We start from the raw sequence: 17,299 nt of genomic DNA, 5'->3' as shown, positions 1-17,299 counted from the left end.
GCAGGTGATACAGAGTGTCAAAGGTTTCCCCCCGGCTCACCTGAGTTCTCTTCTTGTGGCGTTCCGCGGAGGACTCCTTCTCCCGGCCGGACCGGGACTTGTATAAGTGCGTGCGAGTCGAGTCTGACTCCAGCGCAAGCGTTCAAAGTTCCAGCAAGTCGCGTGTTCCAGGACGTCCAGGAAGAGGATCGAAGAAAGGTAAGAGATACTGGAAACAGGGGAAAAGGGAAGAAAGAATAAGGGAGTTGGCCAGGAACTTGGAAGGGTAACGCCGAGCAGCACACACACGTCAAGACACTACCTAGAGATAGCGTTGAGACGCGTGGAGGCGCGGGGGCGTGGCCCTTTTTTAGAACGTGCCGTGTCCGACGTACAAGCTAGTACGGAACACTGCACTGGGCACGGCCATGTTGGAAGTGTCAAGGAGCACACTCTCCGTCTGGACCAGGGCCAGGAAGACCAGAAGGGGCTATGTCCATGGTTCATGACAGCATGCCTCCTCCGAAACCCCCTCCCACCAGGCTTGCCAGGGTGTATGAGATGGAATCTTCTCAGCAATCGAGGGGTGTTTAGGTTGGATAGTGGTTCCCATGTTCTCTAGCTAGGAGGATAGCCTTTCCACTCGACCAGGTATTGAAGCCGACCCCATTTGTACCTGGAGTCACACATTCTGGATACTTCATATTCCAGCTGATTGTCCACAATCACAGGACTGGGTCTGCCGGTTTTCCGGGTGGAGTGGATGTAGGGTTTGCGTAGAGAAGTGTGAAAAACTGGATGTATTCTCTTCCAGGAGTCTGGTAGCTTGAGTCGATAAACAGGATTGATGATTTCTTTTATGCAAAATGGACCATAATATCGGGGGGCTAACTTGTTAGGGCGTAGATGTCGTGGTAATAATTTCGAGGACAACCAGACCTGGTCACCAATAGAATAGGAGGGTGCTGGTCTTCTTTTGGAATCAGCATATCGCTTAGTGCGAATCTGGGCCTTTCCCAATTGTTCCTTGTCTTCCTTGTGGATGTTGAGGAGAGTTTCAATCCAGGAATCAAGTGAAGGTACTGGAGTTGGATGTGGTAGAACTGAAGGTAACACGGAGGGATGAAAACCTTGACTGCAATAGAAGGGGCTAACGTTGATCGCTGAGTGATCTGAATTGTTATAGGCAAATTCAGCCAAGGGTATGAGGAGGGACCAATCATCCTGTACCTTGGTTACGAAACAACGAAGATATTGCTCCAGGGTTTGATTAACACGTTCTGTGGCCCCGTTGGTCTGTGGGTGATATCCAGATGAAAGAGCGCGTTGAATCCCTAGAACACGACAGAGATGTTTCCAGAATTGTGAAATATATTGCGGTCCTCGGTCCGATATGATCTTGGCAGGGAGTACATGAAGACGGAAAATGTGTTCTAGGAAAATTCCTGCGAGCTCTGAAGAGGAAGGAAGTTTATAGAGAGGCGTGAAATGTGCCATATGAGTAAACAAGTCTATGGTTACCATGATGGTCGTGTAACCCCGGGAAGGTGGTAATTCCACGATGAAGTCTGTAGCTATACATTCCCATGGTCTTGTTGGCAGTGTAGGTTGCAATAGAAGGCCCGCCGGTCTCTTATTGTCGTGCTTATTCTGACTGCAGACAGTACAGGTCTTGATGTACTCTTGTACCTTGCATTTCATTTCCGGCCACCAAAACTGTCTTTGTATAAAACGGAGCGTGTTGGTTACACCACGATGTCCAGAATGAAAAGTATCATGGCAGACAATTATTATTTTATGTTGAAGTTTCGGTGTGGGAATGACCAAGGCATTGTCCTTGAATAAGTATCCTTCCTTGATTCTTAAGTTCCAGGGATTCTTCCTAGAGACGTCCTTCCAGAGGTCAGAGGACTGGGTTTTGGCTCGAATCTCTTCCAAGAGGTTGATCGCTTGAGCTATAAAGATTGTGTTGGGAAACATTGTAGGATAGGTCCTATCTTCAGTGGTTAAATAGTCAGGACGTCGGGACAAGGCGTCCGCAATCACGTTTTGTGATCCAGGAACATGAGTGATTTGGAATTGGTACTGGGCGAAGTAGTAGGCCCAACGCGCCTGATGACTGTTCCTGCACTCCATAGATTGGAGAATTTGTAGATTTCGATGGTCCGTATGGACCTGGACTGGATATCTAGCACCCAGGAGTAAATGTCGCCATTCTGTGAAGGCTTGGCGGATTGCCAACAGCTCCTTTTCCAGGACGGAGTAATGGGTTTCGCTGGTTGTTAGGGTTCTAGAGAGGTAAGCCACTGGGTGGTCCATCTTGTCCTCAAGCGCCTGTTTCAAGATTGCTCCTATGGCATGGTTGGAGACATCAGTTTCCACTATGAAAGGGCGATCTAAGTCAGGCTGAGCCAGGACGGGGGCTTGCGTGAATCTTGTCTCCAAGCGTTGAAAAGCATTCTCTTGCGAGGAAGACCAGATAAAGGGAACATCCTTCTTCAGCAGAGCAACGATCGGTTGGACGAGCTCAGAAAAGGTAGGAATGAACTTTCGATAAAAGTTAGCAAGTCCCAAGAAAGACAACCTGTTTCACCGATGTAGGAGCAGGCCAGGCCAGTATGGCCTTTACCTTTGCAGGGTCCATTCCAACTCCTTCTGGGCTGAGGATGAATCCAAGGTAATGAACTGAAGTCACGTGAAAAAGACATTTCTCAGGTTTGACCAAGAGCTTGTTTTCACGGAGCCGTTGTAGTACCGCCATGACATGTTCTTCATGTTTCAAGGGATCCTTGGAATAAATCAAAATGCCGTCTAGATAGACAATGACAAAGAGAAAAAGCATGTCAGAAAACACCCTATCCATGAAACGTTGAAAAACTGCAGGGGCATTAGCTAATCCAAAGGGCATGACTAGATATTCAAAGTGACCAAAGGGCGTTCTAAAGGCGGTCTTCCATTCGTCCCCTTCCCGGATACGGATTAAGTGATAGGCACCCCGGAGGTCCAACTTAGTGAATATTACGGCGCCTCTGACAGCTTCCAGGATATTTGAAATCAGAGGCAGAGGGTACTGATCTTTGAGGGTGCATTGATTTAGACCACGGTAGTCGAGGCAGGGTCTGAGTTCCTTGGAATCCTTCTTAGGAACTAAGAACAATGAGGCACCCGCTGGAGATTTTGAGGGTCTTATGGTGCCATTTTCCAAACTGATGTGCAGGTATTCTCGGAGGGCCTTTTTCTCAGGTTCTGAAAGGATAAACATTCTGCCAAAGGGAATTACTGCCGAGGGATCTGTCTCAATGGCACAATCTTCGGGTCTGTGAGGGGGGTAAAGCCTGGACTATGGCAGTGAAAAGACATCAGTATATCCTTGGTAGACCTCTGGGACTTGTACAATGTTGGAAACCATGAGAGGTTTTTGTTCTCCTGAATGTTCAATAGCTGGTGTTAAGGAGAGATCCAGGGATAAACAGTGGGACATACAAAACTCAGAGCCCAGAAACAATGACCCTGCTGTCCAATTAATGTACGGATGTCTTTGAAGCCAGGGCATACCCAGAACCATTGGGTAATGGGCTGATTTGATGATGTCGAATGTAATCTGCTCTTGGTGGTGGTTTATGGAGAGACGGACCTCTTTTGTCTGTAGGGTTATGGGTCCTGAAGAGAGAGGTCTCCCATCAATTGCTTCTACCGGCTGTTTAATGTTCCGTGACTCATATGGTATTTTATGTCTGATAACCCAGTCTTGATCAATGAAAATTCCCATAGCTCCACAGTCCACCAGGGCCAGTATGGGATAGGTCTTGTGCTTGGAGGGCGATAGAAAGGCCTGTAGCACCACCAGGTTATTCTGTCCAGGAGAGTTCAAGGATGTGATTGATGTGGAGCAGACATCTTTCTCCCGAAACCTCGCTCCATCTAGGGCCGGGAGCTGGCGTTTCCCGAACGCCGTGGAGGGGCTAAAGGACATTCTTTAACGAGATGCTTGTTTGAGGCACAATACATACACAGGCCGGTGTGAATTCTTCTCATCCTTTCTTGTGGAGTAATTGGCCCACGAAAGGCACCTATTTGCATTGGTTCGGAGTCGTTATCAGGGGTTGAGACAGGATCGGATTTCACAGTCGACTCCGGAGGGGTTCGTTGAAAGGCAGTCTTAGCCTTTTTCCTTTCAGCCCTTCTTTCCTGGATACGAAAGTCTATTTGTAAGGCTAGATCTACCAAAGCCTGAAACGAACTGGGGCAAGCCACTCTGGCTAATTCATCCTTGATATCGTCATTTAGACCCCTGCGAAATAAGGTGAAACTCGCTTCAGGGCCCCAATCAGCCTCCTTTACCAGCTGTTTGAATCTGGTAACGAACATTAGCATATCCTGGGATCCTTGCCGAAAATCAAGTAGGCGTTCCTGGGTGCTGAACACTTGTTCGGGGCAGTCAAACAGACTTGAGCGCCTGGATAAATGCATCATAATCGTCCAGGAGGACGTCTCCAGAGTTCACTAGGGGAGTGGCCTAAAATAACACATTCCCTGTAAAATGGGAGATTATGAAGCCCACCGTGGCCCTGGAAGTTGAAAAATAGGGCTTGAATGTAAAATGCACCAAGCAGGAATCCAGAAATCCACGTAAGGATTTTGGCGAGCCATCGTATTTGTCTACCACTCCACCCAGCATCACTCTTTCCTTATTGGCAGAGTCACGTGACAGCACTAATTGTTTCAAGGCTGCGTTCTCTGCCTTTAAGTTCTGTACCTCGGTTGTTAGCTCCTGCATGCCGCGCATGAGGTCCTGGACCTCTTTCTCCATAGCGGTATCAGTGTTAATCGTTTAGCGTCTCAATCTGTCAAAGGTTTCCCCCGGCTCACCTGAGTTCTCTTCTTGTGGCGTTCCGCGGAGGACTCCTTCTCCCGGCCGGACCGGGACTTGTATAAGTGCGCGCGAGTCGAGTCTGACTCCAGCACGAGCGTTCAAAGTTCCAGGAAGTCGCGTGTTCCAGGACGTCCAGGAAGAGGATCGAAGAAAGTTAAGAGATACTGGAAACAGGGGAAAAGGGAAAAAAGAATAAGGGAGTTGGCCAGGAACTTGGAAGGGTAACGCCGAGCAGCACACACGTCGAGACACTACCTAGAGATAGCGTTGAGGCGCGCGGGGGCGTGGCCCATTTACAGAACGTGCCGTGTCCGACGTACAGGTTAGTACGGAACACAGCACTAGGCACAGCCATGTTGGAAGTATCAAGGAGCACACTCTCCGTCTGGACCAGGAAGACCAGAAGGGGCTATGTCCATGGTTCATGACACAGATGTTCTAGAACTTGTTCAGAAGAACGAGCCATGATCAGCCAATCGTCCAGGTAGGGGTAGATGTGAACCCCTACCTCTCCTTAGACTGGCCGCTACTATCACAATCAATTTGGTGAAGTCCCTCGGGCGGAGGTGAGCCCTAATGGCAGAACCCGAAATTGAAAATGAGAACTACCAATGGCAAACCTCAGGTACTTCCTGTGCTTGGGATGTATGGGAACATGGAAGTAAGCATCCTGTAGATTCAATGACACCATCCAATCCTGGAGCTGAAGGGCCTGGAGGATCTGCGAAATAGTGACCCTCTTGAACTTGTCCTTCCTGAGGAACTTGTTCAAGCGTCTCAAGTCCAAGATGGGTTGCAGTCCCCTGTCCTTTTGGGAATTAGAAAGTACGAAGAGTACCACCCCCAAGTTCCTCTCTGCTACTGGTATCGTTTCTATTGCACCTTTCTCTAACAGGGTCAGGATCTCCCGTAAGAGGAGCGGATCAAGATGCCTAAAGGATTTACTGCTTGGTGGACAATCCAGAGGCCTATTTATGAATGGGAGGCAGTAACCATGGGCTACTGTTCAGCACCCGAGCATCGGAAATGATGCTTTGCAATTCTTCAATATGCTTTGTCAATCTGCCCTCCACTACTGTCCTGTGGACCAAGTCCTCAAAGAGGTTTAGGTGTTGTGGAAGTTGCAGGTGGCATAGAGATGGCAGCTTCGTGGGAAGGTTTACCACCACGTCCTCGCCCACCACGAGGAAACCTTCTCTGTCCTCTTTGAGAAGTCTGTCTTCTTGTCCTTCCAACTGAAGATAAGTATCAAAAGGACCGTGTTAGGGATATTTATAATTTTTATGCTTCATCCCCTCTCCTAGTGACACCCCAGCACGTTTTGCTGGACCTCTGGATGTTTTTCTTTAAATACTGAATGAGTGGAGACTTTTAGTATCCCCCTTCTCTCTGATCCTGTGACTTTTCAGTCACATAGACAACCTTCTAGTTATGGCTGGTGGCAGCGGAAGTGTTCCACAAACTATTGTTTTACAGTCCTGGTTGTGTACAATAGGGCTGCCTAAGTTCTAACTCAGCGTCTCCTTTCTTTTTTTGCCATTTCTAAGGTTGTTCTTTGTTAGCACGACTTCAACCATTCGGGGAGGGGGAGGTCCGAGTGCGTGTATTTTGCTTTCGGCAGGAACGCTTGGGGGTCGCCGCTTAAGCTCCAGTGTGTCTGGGCAGGCAGGAAGTGGGGGAGGAATTTTTGACTCCCTGCCCTTTGCCTGCCCGAGTGCCTGAATGGAACCAGCTCCCACTGGGGGTCTGGCTGTCCTGATTGGACAGCCACCCGCACCTTTCTGTAAACTGCTGTGAGAGATTAGACAGGAGTGTGTGCTGAAACTGAATGAACGGTAAGGTTCCTGAGGTGAAAGGCAAGTCGACCACTGGAAACTGAAGTTACCGAAGAAGACGACGACCAGAGATGCTTGTAGACCCTTTGCAACATTGGGAAGCAACAACTGCTTTCTTCATCCCGTTTTATATGGGACAGAGGAGCTCCGAAGAGGACTCCTTCCCTTTGGCTGGTGGGACCAACCAGCCCTGAGACGAACTGCAATCTGAGCCATCTCCCGAGGTCGTGGCACTTTCCAGAGCTGCAGACCGCGAATACCAGGAGACCTCCAACCCAATTGTAGTGCATCGTCTTGCCAAAGCCGAATCCGTCCAAGTCTTTGCTGAGCTCCAGGTGAACCTCCAGAGATACAATCCGACTCATCCAAGTCCCCTCACCACAGTGCAGAACTCCAGGAATCGAAGATTGACTGGGCCAATTGTGTCCTTTGTTGGTGCTGCAGAAAAGCTGCCAAAACCGCAAACGGGCCAGAAAAGCTGTGGAAATCAATGCCAGAGGTCCTCCCTTGAGACTGCAATGATAGGATAGGTTATTTATAACACGCTTAATACCCAGAGGTTTCTAAGCGCGGATCCGGGGATCAAACCTGTGTTGCTCCGTGTCATCTTGCTTCCAAGGCGAGCATGTTGCCTCTGAGCTATGCTCCTGAAAGATCTCGTCCATTGTCCTGCCTTTCGTAACCAGACATAGGAATCCGGAGGTCGGGTCCAGCGCTGCCACATCGAGGAGAATCCAGCCACTAACATTTCTTCTAACCCAAGGTACTCTGGGGAGAAAAGGTATTGCTTACCTTGATGCAATAAGGCAACCCATAGCGTTGGAGTGCATGTAGAGGTGTCCAGGGTACCCCCTCTTACCTCAGACCCATTGTGTCCTTTAGAAAGACCTTTAGTAGGGTCTCCACCATTGTATTAAGCTTCCTGCATCTTTGAGACTAGACAATATCCACAGGAGTTTTTGCTGTTCTGCTGCTTCACAACACTGAGACCTCTCCAAACTGCCTTTAATCTAGGGTTGCGAATTGGACCTTAAAAGCCTTGCTGTGCAGAGAAACTGCCTCTAGAACCTTAAGCTCTGCTAGTATTTGACTAACCAACTGTTTTACTTCCAAAAAGTTTATATATTATGTGGTTTAGCTAACTAAATGTAATTACCATATTTCTTCTCTTACGTGAATGCGCGGTAGTACTGATAATGCAGTAGAAATGTCATTAGTGTCAAATGTTCTAACAATTGTAACCAAGAGCAACTAAAAACTACAAACTAAGCAGTGGCCATTCAAAAGTATACAAAGTAATCCTATGTGTTTTGGTTCAATGTACTAAGTATTTAAAAGCATATCTTGTGTAAATATAGAACATACACATTTTAATAGACATGTGTAATTGGTCCTATGAATTGCTTTACTATCTAGGTTCAGTGTACATACCTACAGCTCACATTGTCCTCTTATGATGAGCCCGACTGCTCTGCCAATCTACCAAGGTTCCTTGAGTAGTACAGACTGATACTATGAGTTGGGGATCTACAAACCATTGGGATAGTTTTATAAAGTTTTACTTCAAATGGATTTTAGGAAAACTCACCTAACAGACCGACTCTGCCAATTCGGAGAGGTTGTGTGTGCCTACTGCGGTTGACGAAACGCTGCACCGAGCAATTTTGCTACCGCCTTGGAGGACTGGAGCTTCTCTGAACTCTCATGGCGTTTGCGCCAAATAGTTGAGGGCCATCAAAGAGCAAATCAAGAAGTCTTGCCTGAACATCTGGAGCAAATCCTGATCTGCACAGCCAAGCAAACCTTTGTGAAACAGTACTTGTTGCCATCACCCGAGCAAGACTGCAAACATCTTTGCCATCCTTGATGTTCTTAACAAAACCCTCCCTTTCCTCACCTTCGGGATTGTGCTTTGCGGCCAATGCAGCCACTGCCTACTAAATAAACGAGTACTTCGCTAAGGCTCACATGGATTAATGGACTTCAAAGCCATGCTACTTGCCGAGAACACCCTTTTCCTAGGGCGTCAAACCCCTTGTTGTCCATATCCGAAGGGATCGTAGGGTAGGCAGCTGCTCTCTGGGTAGATGTGTCTGCCTGAACAGCCAGACTTTCCGGAGTAGGATGTTTTGACAAGAACTCTGGACTCTGCAGAAGGCCTGTACTTTTTTGTGAAGTCCTAATTGACAGCCAGAGTAGGGTCCGGTTTCTTCCAGTTATCCAGGACTCAGCACTTCAGGGCCATATGGAACGGTAGGACAGGATCCTTTGAAGGACCTTTATCGAGGATGTCAGTTAGGTCCTCCTGCTCAAACGCAGCGACAGGCCTTCCCCAGTCTAGGTACTCTGTCAATTTTCCTATGACAGTTCTATACGAAGCATCTGCGGGTGCAGAAGGATCGGGGTGGCAAAAATCAACCTCAAGCGATGTATTTAGCACACTAGCATCCTTCAATGAGTCTAGCAGATTCTGTAACCTGGACTCCTTAGACATGAACTCTTCAGGCAGGTTTGGAGTTCCAAACTCCAGGCCAAACAGAGGAGTATCTGCATCATCCTCAAACATTTACCTCAGGGACTTTAAAAAGTCCATCTTGGCAAAGGGTTTGAAACTCTTCGACAGATCTGCTGAAGACGTCAAAGGTTTTGACTTAGACAGTCACGTCGTCGAGGGAGTGTAGGGTAAAGGCTTAGGCGTTGATGCATCCTTCAAGACTCTCAAAGCTTCTCGAGGATGCTTTGCTAGGATGCTTTGCTGGGATCGAAGGCGCGTGAGCAGCAGCTTCAGCCGACTCCCTGTTGGCCTTATGATGCACAATGGGGTCCGAAGCTTTCTTGGGTTCTTTTGAAGGGGCGGGAGAAGCCGCCTTCTCAAACACTTTCGTTTGGAAGTGAAAATCCTCCCATTCAGCTTTTAATGCCAACTAACCAGGTAAACGTACCAGTTTCCTATTGGGTGAGGAGTCCTAAGAAGATGAGAGATCGAGAACGCCTCTGACTTTTTATGGGAGGTTGATAACGAGTGCTGCGAACCACTTCTCGAACGAGTGCGCTTCCAATGTTACGAGCGCTTCTCCCACTGAGGTGAAATATCCCTCGAGCTTCTCTCGTCGGATGACCTCCTCTTGGATGGGTTAGTAAAAGGAGACTTAGATTCCCCTTCCTCTCCTTCAAGGCCTTGATAGTCATTGACAGGCATGAGCCACAATAATTGACCTTGTGGTCAGTTCCAAGATACCAAAGTCATGTTTGATGCGGATCGGTGATAGACATCTTCGGCCCGCAATCGGTACACCTTTCAGTCTTCGAAGAAGATATTCTTCGAAGATTAGGACAAAAACGCTGTTGAAAAAACAGAACTGAGGCAACAGCCACAGTGCATGATATTTATACCAGTGTCTACATCATGGCCGAGAGTGGGATGGAAGCTGCCGTGGGACGTTTAGACGACGACCCACAGCGCCATCAGCTGTAAAGTTTTCAAAGCTGCTAGCAGGATATTGGATATATATCAAAGATGAGCAATAGATGGGAGGACACAAGCCATTAGAAGTTTAGCATTTTCAATGGCCAACTTAAAGGTGTTGAAATTGGGAGCAGTTAACCCTTTGCGGCACCAGTAACAGCACTCTGCTTGTTATTTTGTAAAATCTATAACTCCAGAAGCACATTTGCTTCTGGAATATTTACTAAATTCTCAGGATGTACAGTCAATTTATATACTCAGTACTTAAAGAAATAAAAAGGGCTGGGATTTTATCTATTCCTCCGTTAGCAACATTTCGTCACCTTAGCCAGACTCCAAGTCTTCGAAGGTGTGAATTGCATTCCCCTGGAAAGACATAGCTGATGCGAAGATGTGATTACGTGCCGGTCACTTCCCAGAACATACTATTTATATTTCTAAGGAGTTTTGAACCTGTTCAATGGCAGATGGAAGCTGTAAATGGGCACCCTTTGTTTTTATTACCTAGGCATGTCTGAGAGCAAAGGTCCAAGCAATGTCAAGGTTTTATGGCTCATCCTCTGGGTTTCATTTCCCTGAAGCATGGGCCACCCCACTCAGTAGCTGTTGGGGGAGGTCAGGAAAATAGCACTTTGATTCCGGGCCGATGCTGGTTTCATTCACAAATGCAGCTCCTTAGGTAATTATACTCCCCACATTTTGTCACAGTAATTGTCACTTTAAACAGCGCAACATAACATTTGTTTTGTAATCTCCAGTCAAATATTTACTTTTTATACATTTACTAACACTGTTTTTTAGTCCTGTAAGCATAAAGAATACAGGCCCAATTCGATGTTTCATTTTTCTGTAACATGCTGTGCTGTCTAGATTGTCTATTTTTGCATTTACCAGAAGGTTTCTGGATACTTGCTAGTAACTGAAATCTTGGGCCTTGCAGGTACACTTGTTGCAGATGAGCAACTTGCTTCACAGCGCCCTCTTCTATGTGTGATGCCTTGTGCAGGAAGCACTTCACATGTTGATCCTTAAATGTAAAATGTTGCTCTGCATCCTTTTCATTTGCGTAGATGGCCATACACGTATTGCCACGGACACGTGCGAGGAGTCAGATCCTGGAACCTGCACAACATGCGATCCATCTCGTTATCCCAAGACCTTCCATTTCCCGGAGGATTGCTCAGTTACAGTCATTAATAAACACGAGCAGAGAGGCCCAATAATCTAACTCTTTAGATTTACAAAGCCAGGCTTTTTTCCAGACGGAACTATATAGTGTTGTGATGGGGGATAGTATGAGTGTGATTCTACCACAAAGTCTTGCCCGGCCACGATCCCTAGGGGATTCAAGAGAACATCCAAGAATCTAGAGAAGGGCGCCATCATATATAGCGCTGTTCTTCTAATCTGCGATAGCGTAAGGAGAAAGTCTGTTTCAAAAAGGATCGCTTTTGGCCTCACCACTACCACAGCAGGCTGGTTTCGATCGTAGGGTGGCAGTTAAAAGAAAAAACAAAAATTGGTGGACACTGCAAGCAATGACATCCGACAAGTCACAATATATAACAATTATGGGATGGTGCAAGCAAGAATAAAAATATAAACCGAATTAACTATAATTCCAAACTCTTCTTTAAGAAGATGTTTAGCAACATAACTAAATTCTAAGTTAATATCTAGCCCGACTTACGAATGACTAAGGGAAAGAACCTTGAAGAACACACTTAACCATTACCTGCAAGTAGACATCCAATCGCTTCTGAGTGAGGTTCATCGTCTGAAGTAACTTTTCATCTTGGTTCGTTGATTGTACATTCTGCTGCTTAACAACCGCTTTCTTCTCCTTCAAATACTTCTCTCTAACGGACTGGAACCAGTGCAAAGAGTCAAACTCCTGGTACTGGTCTAAAAGTTTTAAAATATAGGCCACACCTGCAGGAAAAGAAATAATGCAACAGTGACATTTGTAATAGACACATTGATTACTTCATGGTGGAGAAAAAAGGACTTAAGTCTTTCCTCCCACAGATTCCCATTTTACAAAAATCCTCCAGCGCAAGCATCGTTTCAGCCCCCAGTGAGTGGACGGCAGCTCAGTTCGGTGTAAGGCCACCAGGAGAGATGCCCACCACATTCCACAAGCAGACAAGCTTGTGTCACTAAGTAAGGGGCGGAAATGCTTTGTAGCATGTTTCACCTGCCCTATAGTTGCGATTACCCAACGTTACCCAAAATGTCAAACTGTCACTCCACCATCAAATATTGGATGGCATCTCCTTCGCTCATGCTCAACTCTACAAGACTGAAATGTTCTACTTTCCCACCATACAGGCTATCTCCTCCTCTCCTCTTCAGACTACCTTCCTTACTCTGCTTCCACTCATAACCTTGGTGTCATCTTTGACCCATCAAACAACTTCTCGCTCTTCATCTCCAAATCTAACACTTCAGCCAGATTCTCAATATCACAAAAATCTGTAATCTTCTTAATTTCAATACTGCTAATTTCCTTTCTAGATCGGACTACTGTGCAGTCTCCTCTATGGCGTTCTAAGCCATGCTTTTCCACCCCTGGACAAAATGCTCAACTTTGCAGTCTGCACACTTTTCAACCTTTCTCGCATTACCTGTACCCTCCTCTGCCCGTCGCATGATTGGCTAGCTATCTATGAAACAAAGGGCCAGGCATACATCTCTTATCTTCAAAACTACCCATGGACCTGCCCCACCCTAACTATCTGCTAATCTCACTCTCCGCCTCGCTCATTAAGCTCCTTGCCACCACTCGAGCCCCCTGTGCTCCCTTTACTTTCTACTCCCTCTCTCTCTTTCTCCTCACTCCCCTACTCTGGAATGCTCTCCCTCTCCGTACTACTCCAACTCGACCACTATTTACATCCAGCCTCAAAGCTCTCCTTTCTGAACCTGTTTCCTAGCACTCAACGCTACTACTTCACCCAGTTTTCCTCTCTCTCGATTATTATTATGGTGTGTATTGAGCGCAGACCGAGCTTTGAGAAGCAACGGAGCGCTTTACAGAGGTATCCACCAGTACAGGTGCATACGGAGCGCTTTTCAGAGGTAACAGAACAGATGGAGGAATGACTCACCGGAATGTTCTTTCTATGGATTCTTTTCCCACTCATCAGATAGATTGTCATGATCTCTGCTTCCAAAAGATCAGGACTTGCCCGACTCCCTTGGAAGCAGACCCATAACCCCGGTTCTGAGTGCCAGCCAGTCCCAATTGGGACCTTTTGGACCCTGTCCTGGCGCCAGTGGCACCAGGCTCATAAAGATGCCCAGTCCAAGCGCTGGAAGCGCCGGGCTCATAATGCTTGGGTGGACTTACCTGCAGCAGACCATGCTGCTTACTTACCCTGCCAGTTGAACCCCTGATCCTCTTCTGTTTGGGACTACTTTTCCTGTTGGGTGGGGTAGAAGCCACTCCCTAGGTTCAGAACACTGGAACTCTTCTGGAAAGCAGGAACTCTTTTCTTACCTAGGCGTGGCTGTGGAAGGAGACACCTAAGCACTACAGGAGGCTATTTAAACCACACCCGATGGATGAATCTTGTTTTGCGTTATTCTGCATTCTCTGCAGCAGAACGCTCATCGTGTCTTCTGCTTCTGATCCTGGGCCTAAGGGAACAAAGGCTTACCATCCTGGAATCCAGTCTTCAGCAGCACCTGTAAAGACAAAGAAAGTACAGGTTAGCACTACGGTCTTCAGTGGCAGCGCATCTCTTACCTGGTCCATCGGCTGTCACCAACGCCTAGCGCTGCATTCCGGCATCTGAAAGACAAAGGCTTACCAGCTCTTCGCACGCTCCGGAGGCCTTCGGCGCTGCATCCCGCATCTGAAAGACAAAAGAAGGTGCGTTTAAAGACATTGGGCAACTTTATTACTCACGTGCCATTACTCCTTCCCACGCCGAATCCAGTGGGTATTCCAGCACCCTTCAGCTTCTCTAAAGCTCCGAACTTGTACCTGCAAGATAAAAGGGACAGTTAGTGCGCATCGTGAAGCAGGCTACAAGCGCTTACTTACGTGCTTCCAGGCGCTTCTATTCCTCACGCGGGTTCGATCCTCAACTCTCATCAGCCCGCCATCCGCCATCGCCGGAACCCTGCAAAACAAGAGATATCATTACAAAAGACTTTTAAGACATTTGAAGTGCCCAGAACTTACCGTTCGTGCAGTTAACGACGGACAGCAGTCCTCTGAGGTCAAGAGGCCTGCACCCTTATCCAGTGAAGAAACTGGTTACGGCACCCTGCCCCGTGGCAGATGGAGAGCTCGGCGTTCACTTACCTAAGGTGAGGGCGTTAACCTTTGGGGTTCTACAGGAGAAGAGAAAGGGAAGAGGAGAGAGGCACCCAATAACCCCAGTTCATTAATCCCATATTTTCTATCTGCAGACATCTTACTCTTCGAGTCAGACATACAGTGCACAGAGGTCCAGCCCAAAGAGCCAACCGTGTGTTACACATCACCTTTGAAGATACGGCATTCACCCAGTCAAGACCGGCGCCTCTGCGGGAATCAGGTGAGCGTTACATAGATATCCATTCCAGCTGCATAGAAAACATTGACAGGGGGCGTAGTACACCTTGACTGTCGATCCGTCTAGTAAAGTAAATTTCACTTCACTGCTCTTGGAAACAGTAGTTTATCCAAGAGAAGGTATTTAAACCTTTGGGAAATCTTGAAGACTTCCTTGTGCCACTGCACTGAAGGTGCTGTGTGTCACAATGTAAACAGATGCCTATGGAGTTTGTCAGATGCCAAAAACCAAAAGAAACAGAGTTACAATCACATTAAAATACATGTGAGAGTGGGGAAAAGGGTCTCACTCTCTCCAGGTAAAAATGAAAAAGTCCTAGAGTCCAGCAAAAGAACTGGGTGTCTCTAAGGTAGAGAGGAATTAGCACATTTCTGAGAATTCTCCCTAACCGGTAGAATACAGGCAGATCGATGGTATGGGACAGATAAAATTCTCAGACCGCTTTGGGTAAAAACCATGGCAGCACCTTTAAAGAAACGTCTCCCTAATAAAATGGAGAAGATGGGGCCTGCAACTCGCTGACCTGTCTGGCTGATGTAAAAGCCAATAAAAAAAAATCAGTCTTCAAAGTGAGCATTCGAACATAGCAAGAGTGCAATGGCTCAAAGAGAGCCACCATGAGTTAAGTAAGAACCAAGTTAAGGTCCCAGTCTGGAACAACAAAGGGAAAAAGCAGGAACGTATTCACAAGGCTCTTCTGGAATTGGACCATAACCAGGATCGTAAAGAAATATCCTTCATCTGGAGATCGTTTGAACACAGACAAAGACGCCAAGTATCCTTTGACTGTGGCGACTTGAAGGTCCGACGAGACAAGGGACAGAAGGCACTCCATCACTGTAGTGGTGGGGCAGTGTAACGCTCACCTGATTCCCGCAGAGGCGCCGGTCTTGACTGGGTGAATGCCGTATCTTCAAAGGTGATGTGTAACACACGATTGGCTCTTTGGGCTGGACCTCTGTGCACTGTATGTCTGACTCGAAGAGTAAGATGTCTTAGGTAAGTGAACGCCGAGCTCTCCATCTGCCTCGGGGCAGGGTGCCGTAACCAGTTTCTTCACTGGATATGGGTGCAGGCCTCTTGACCTCAGAGGACTGCTGTCCTTCGTTAACTGCACGAACGGTAAATTCTGGGCACTTCAAATGTCTTAAAAGTCTTTTTTAATGATATCTCTTGTTTTGCAGGGTTCCGGCGATGGCGGATGGCGGGCTGATGAGAGTTGAGGATCGAACCCGCGTGAGGAATAGAAGCGCCTGGAAGCAGGTAAGTAAGCGCTTGTAGCCTGCTTCACGATGCGCACTAACTGTCCCTTTTATCTTGCAGGTACAAGTTCGGAGCTTTAGAGAAGCTGAAAGGTGCTGGAATACCCACTGGATTCGGCGTGGGAAGGAGTAATGGCACGTGAGTAATAAAGTTGCCCAATGTCTTTAAACGCACCTTCTTTTGTCTTTCAGATGCGGGATGCAGTGCCGAAGGCCTCCGGAGCGTGCGAAGAGCTGGTAAGCTTTTGTCTTTCAGATGCCGGAATGCAGTGCGAAGACCTCCGGAGCATGCGAAGAGTAGGTAAGCCTTTGTCTTTCAGATGCCGGAATGCAGCGCGAGGCGTTGGTGACAGCCGATGGACCAGGTAAGAGATGCGCTGCCACTGAAGACCGTAGTGCTAACCTGTTCTTTCTTTGTCTTTACAGGTGCTGCTGAAGACTGGATTCCAGGATGGTAAGCCTTTGTTCCCTTAGGCCCAGGATCAGAAGCAGAAGACACGATGAGCGTTCTGCTGCAGAGAATGCAGAATAACGCAAAGCAAGATTCATCCATCGGGTGTGGTTTAAATAGCCTCCTGTAGTGCTTAGGTGTCTCCTTCCACAGCCACGCCTAGGTAAGAAAAGAGTTCCTGCTTTCCAGAAGAGTTCCAGTGTTCTGAACCTAGGGAGTGGCTCCTGCCCCACCCAACAGGAAAAGTAGTCCCAAACAGAAGAGGATCAGGGGTTCAACTGGCAGGTAAGTAAGCAGCATGGTCTGCTGCAGGTAAGTCCACCCAAGCATTATGAGCCCGGCGCTTCCAGCGCTGGGACTGGGCATCTTTATGAGCCTGGTGCCACTGGCGCCAGGACAGGGTCCAAAAGGTCCCAATTGGGACTGGCTGGCACTCGGAACCGGAGTTATGGGTCTGCTTCCAAGGGAGTCGGGCAAGTCCTGATCTTTTGGAAGCAGAGATCATGACAGCACCCCCCCTCAAGGCCCCTCCCAAACCGGGCTTCTCCGGGGGTTTGGGCTTGTTAGGAAATGTTCGATGAAATCTTTTGATTAGACGAGGCGCGTGGACATATTCTGCAGGTTCCCAGGATCTTTCTTGGGGACCGTAGCCTTTCCAGTCAATCAGGTAAAATAGTTTAGATTTGGAGATCTTGGAATCCAGGATGCTTTTGACTTCAAACTCGAGTTCTCCATCAACTAGAATAGGTTTTGGAGATGTAGTTAGTCGGGTTTGAGGTTGCACGGGTTTTAATAGAGAGACGTGGAAGACGGATGTATCTTCATGTGAGGTGGCAAGTCCAACTTGACCGCTACTGGATTTACT

General features: G+C 47.5%; 1 protein-coding gene across 4 annotated transcripts in view; it reads right to left on the bottom strand.

Moving 5' to 3' along the window:
- WASHC4 (WASH complex subunit 4) overlaps positions 1-17,299 on the bottom strand; it is a 1,230,387-nt gene that overhangs the window by 149,185 nt on the left and 1,063,903 nt on the right. For all 4 annotated transcript variants that reach the window (XM_069629940.1, XM_069629941.1, XM_069629942.1 and 1 more), the window contains one exon: positions 11,889-12,085. In XM_069629940.1, the coding sequence (XP_069486041.1) occupies positions 11,889-12,085 (197 nt within the window). The remainder of the gene's footprint in view (positions 1-11,888; positions 12,086-17,299) is intronic.

This window comes from Ambystoma mexicanum, chromosome 12 (assembly GCF_040938575.1).
Source record: "Ambystoma mexicanum isolate Mex_15411 chromosome 12, UKY_AmexF1_1, whole genome shotgun sequence".
Taxonomy (NCBI): Eukaryota; Metazoa; Chordata; class Amphibia; order Caudata; family Ambystomatidae; genus Ambystoma; species Ambystoma mexicanum.
Note: the sequence above shows the minus strand (reverse complement) of the source record. Positions and strands in the feature narration are given on the sequence as shown.